General features: G+C 43.6%; 1 protein-coding gene and 1 long non-coding RNA gene across 2 annotated transcripts; one reads left to right on the top strand and one right to left on the bottom strand.

The window, feature by feature from the left end:
- The first annotated feature begins 555 nt into the window (after positions 1–555).
- Positions 556–2,344, top strand: LOC146663033 (uncharacterized). Its single transcript, XM_085415629.1, has 2 exons — positions 556–892; positions 1,778–2,344. Exons 1-2 carry the CDS (start codon positions 633–635, stop codon positions 2,046–2,048), a joined length of 531 nt encoding a protein of 176 aa, XP_085271755.1. The 5' UTR covers positions 556–632; the 3' UTR covers positions 2,049–2,344.
- A 34-nt stretch (positions 2,345–2,378) lies between these two features.
- LOC146663034 (uncharacterized) lies at positions 2,379–3,990 on the bottom strand. The gene is made up of 2 exons (XR_014912993.1): positions 3,496–3,990; positions 2,379–2,657 (listed from the first exon to the last, which is right to left on the bottom strand). It is a non-coding gene; the product is annotated as an uncharacterized LOC146663034 (long non-coding RNA).
- Between the last annotated feature and the right edge of the window lie 346 nt (positions 3,991–4,336).

Here is a 4,336-nt window from a genome sequence, read left to right on the forward strand (position 1 = left end):
TTCACTGACTAGAGGTTCCTGCGGTTTGGACCCAAAAGCAGACTCAGTGTGAACTATGCACAAGGTTTATTTACAGAAAAATGCAAACTCAGACTAAAACAGAATCTCTGTAACAGAAGAGAGAGAAGTTGCTGGGCAGGAAAACAAGAGAATGGCTAGAGGTGGGTTGGTATTGCAGTGGGGGTGTGCTTACTTGTAGGTGGAGGCCAGTTAGCACAGAAGGGGGTGTGGCCGTGAGAGTGTCCTGAGGGGGGTTAGTACGTGAGAGGTGATGGGCCGGTTCCAGGAGGTCTAGAGGGAAGAGACATGACGCGACGAGCAGGAGGACAGGCTAAGGAGCAAGGTGAGTATGAAACCTTTGGTTTGTAAACTGACTGATGTAGTTGAATCATACAGGACCAGTGTTGAAGACTTACGGTGTGTTCACACCGAACGCGATGGACGCGAATAAAACGCCCCAAACGCCCCTAATTTGACGCGTGTACATTCGCGTCTCAACGCGTGTCCAAGAAAAATCCATTGCGCGTCAAAATATCATGAACCGGAAATGTGGGAGGGAGTTGTGCCAGACCGGTATCTTTGCAAGATGGCAGCTATCGAGCTAGCGCTTGAAGAGAGAGTCTCCCTTCTCTATGTACTGTGGAGAGCAGAGCAGCAGCGTAAAAGACGTCCTCGCCGTACCTGGGTCCATCAGGTCCTCCAGAGGCATGAGCAGTTTGGTGAGTTTCACCACTTGCTCCAGGAGCTGCGCCTGGATGACGGCCGATTCCAGCGCTATCACCGTCGGCCAGTTTGAGGACCTGCTTTCCCTCGTCGGTCCCAGCATCGCCCGCCTAGACACCAACTACAGACGCTCAATCCCACCTGCAGAGCGCCTGTCCGTCTGCCTGAGGTTAGTAAAACTATTTAATACGGTAGTCCTTTATTGATATCTGTGCTAATATGCTAATCCATCCAGTTATACACTGCTAACATGGATGTGCTATGCTAACAGTGAATGCTGTCGGTGTTTACTGAAAGCAAACTGTGGTACAGAGACGACTCTTTATAATATTTCTAGTGATACTCAGAAGGTCTCATCAAGTCCCGATTTAATTCGATTTATGCTGTTATCAGTGTTTGAATGATAGCATGGCTGTGGTGTCACATCAATGTATGCGCTCGGTGTTTGCTGATATCAAACTGTAGCATTAGGACCACTGAGTTAACCTTTGTAGTGATACTCACTCCTTTTTATTTAGACCTGGTTTAATTCTGGGATAGTTGAATATTTGTATATAATCCCTGCAGCTGTCAGACTCTATAGCAGGGGTCACAGCCTTTATTAAAACAGAGTTAGATAAAACTGTGAACAGTTTGGTTCATCTCTAGTTACATGGTTCTATCTTGATAAGCTGTCTTATCACAGATTAATTTTTCAAAAATATTAATGATTTAAGCAAGGAAAGGGCTACATGTCAACACACAACTCTTTATTTCTATTAATGTCTTACTTCATTCCTACCTGATTGACATGTTTAGGAATTATGAGTGATTGGCTCACTGTAGTTGTGAAAGTTGCTACCAATCAAATTATGATATGTTAAAGTTAAAACAAAACAACTGTTTTAGATATTATCTAATATACATTTTGTAATTATCCTTATAATTACAAAATGTTTTATGTAAGATTTAAGTTTTGTGATTATATCTGACATCACAAAAGTATTTTGGAATTTGAATAATGTATTTTGTAACTGCAGTACACATAATACTGATTTTGAACAATTTTGTCCAGGTTCCTTGTCACCGGGGACTCCTTCAGGACCATCGCGTTCAGTTTCAGAGTCGGTGTGTCCACGGTGAGCCAGATCACCCCCCAGGCAGCGACGTCCATCTGGGACTGTCTAGTGGACGACTTCATGGCTGTGCCTTCACCTGGAGACTGGCGGTCCATCACAGAGGGATTCCAGGAGCGCTGGAACTTTCCTCTGTGCTGTGCAGCTCTGGATGGGAAGCACATCCAGACAAAGGCACCCCATATATCATATAGGAGACACACACATTGATATACACTAAATATTTATTTCATTTCTTTTTTGTGGTGCCCAAATTGATGCACCTGCTTGATTTTGTTTAAACAATTATTGCACACTTTCTGTAAATCCAGTAAACTTCTTTTCACTTCTCAAATATCACTGTGTGTGTCTCCTGTATGATATTTAACTGACATTTTTTATTGTAACAACCAACGATTTATACAGGAAAATAATGTCTATTAACAAGGTTGCCCAAACTTCTGCATCCCACTGTATCAGTATATTTTGTCATTAGTATAATATGAAATAAATTCTACATGTGTCAAGTTGTGTGCCAACATTTGCTGTGTAGTAGAAATGTTTATAATGTTTAGTCATTATAAACATTTATTTGAAATAATATTAAAAGTCTCAAACAGAAAAACATTAAACATAAATATATAAAATATAAGAATTTACAGAGAGACAGGAATAAAAAGGACCAGCTGCTCTCCAGAGCAGGAACAAGGCTGAGGAGGAAATGCTCCATTGGAGACTGGTGTGGCCTCTTCAGGGACTCCAGGGTGGCCAGCTCCACCACCGATGGACCGTCCTGGGACCCGTCCCTCATCTGCCTCGGAGCCGTCCTCCTCTGTGGGCCTGTAAAACAGCACAAAACACAAAGAAATGAGAAGGCTGCTACTAGATTTTAATTTCAACATTGAAAAAAAAAAAAAAACAATAACAGGATATAATCAGATTGGTTGTAGATATTTAGTAAAGGTGATCACAAGGGAATCCCACCGACTAAAAAGGTATCAGTGCTTGCTGTACATATCTGTGGGTGCAGCAGCAGGAGCTCAGGGACTGGGGATGCTCTGCTGCAGAATCAGTTGGTTCTATCAATACAGTATTAAATGTTAACAGGTTGGATATAATAATCGTAGAGTAGACAGTGGTCCCTCATTTATTGCAGGGGTTCTCAGAATAACTAGCCCCTGGTCACAGTTCTCACAATTGATTCTCAAAGTGCAAACCTTTGTAGATTGCAAAACGTAAAAGTATTATTATGCCGCGCGGTTTGTCTTCATCTGCCCGCCACTTTCGTGCGCCTTTTTCCCTCGCGGTGCAGGTGTCTATTTCCGAATGAGGCTCATAGTTATGGGTGTTTTTGTGCTGTTTTTTCTATTGGACGCGATGGTTATCAAAACCAAACGTGATAAATTTGGCAAGCGCAGGAGATTTGTCAATCAGGCTGCAGAATGCAATGCTGTACTGTGCAATAAAAAATCAGCGAAAAAGCAAAGCAGTGACGGATGAACAGCGGGACCACTGTGTGCTGTTTATTAATAAACAATAAAATATATTCCTAAATGACAACATGCATAAAAGCAGAACGGTATTTGTACGTCAGTGGGAAAATAGCGGTGGCTTGCTAGCTTTTGTGCGGCTTCCCCGGGTCAGTGAAAACTTTCAAAAGAGAAATGAATGAACTTACCAGGTTGCCCGATCTCTTCACATATCTTCCTCCAAGCTCGGTCCTTTTTATTCCTGTCTCGGTACTGAAAGCAGCTGGTGTTGTACAGCTCCGAGTTGTTTGCTACCGCATTGATTAGCCTTCCCCTCCATTGAAGTATGAAAGGCTTTGGCTGGATCTGCCCCTTTGACCTAGGTAACAGCCACGTCACCAGGCTCCTGATTGGTTGTTGCGGCGCGATTTGACGCTGGAGTTCAGATTTTTCCAACTCGAGCGGTAGACGCGAAACGCGCGTATGCACAAAATGCAACACAAAAACTCACGCGCGTGGTTTTATTCGCGAGTCAAACGCGCCAGACGCGCTACACTGACGCGCGTTTCACGCGTTTTGGCGTTTTCGCGACGCAAATCTGCTTCCGAATTTTCGCGGGACCCGCAATCGCGCGTCATCGCGCCTTTCCATTGACTTTACATGTAAACCTGACGCTCTATTCGCGTCCATCGCGTTCGGTGTGAACACACCGTTACACGGCAGGAGATGAATCTGAACAGAACGGCAACAATAAAGACGAGACAGATGAGCAGGAGCTTATAACACAAATGGGCTGAGTTACCACCGACTGTAGCATGAGGAACTGGCAGAGAGTGGCAGGCAGTGCTGGTTTAGCACCCTTCTACTGATATCTGCATCGCTTAGCGCAGCTGTACCTACAATATACTACTCTCTGTACAGTCTACATAGAGAGGTATTCGTTAGTGTAACCTTATTGAACCTTAATGAAAGTAACTAGTTACTTTCCAGTAACGATAATTAGTGACTGAGCAGCCCGGGACGTTTCTCTTGATTTCTTTAGTCAGGGTA

The sequence above is a fragment of the Rhamphochromis longiceps genome, linkage group LG8, assembly GCF_057381845.1.
Source record: "Rhamphochromis longiceps isolate RC_006_pf linkage group LG8, R_longiceps_female_GT1.1, whole genome shotgun sequence".
Lineage (NCBI taxonomy): Eukaryota > Metazoa > Chordata > Actinopteri > Cichliformes > Cichlidae > Rhamphochromis > Rhamphochromis longiceps.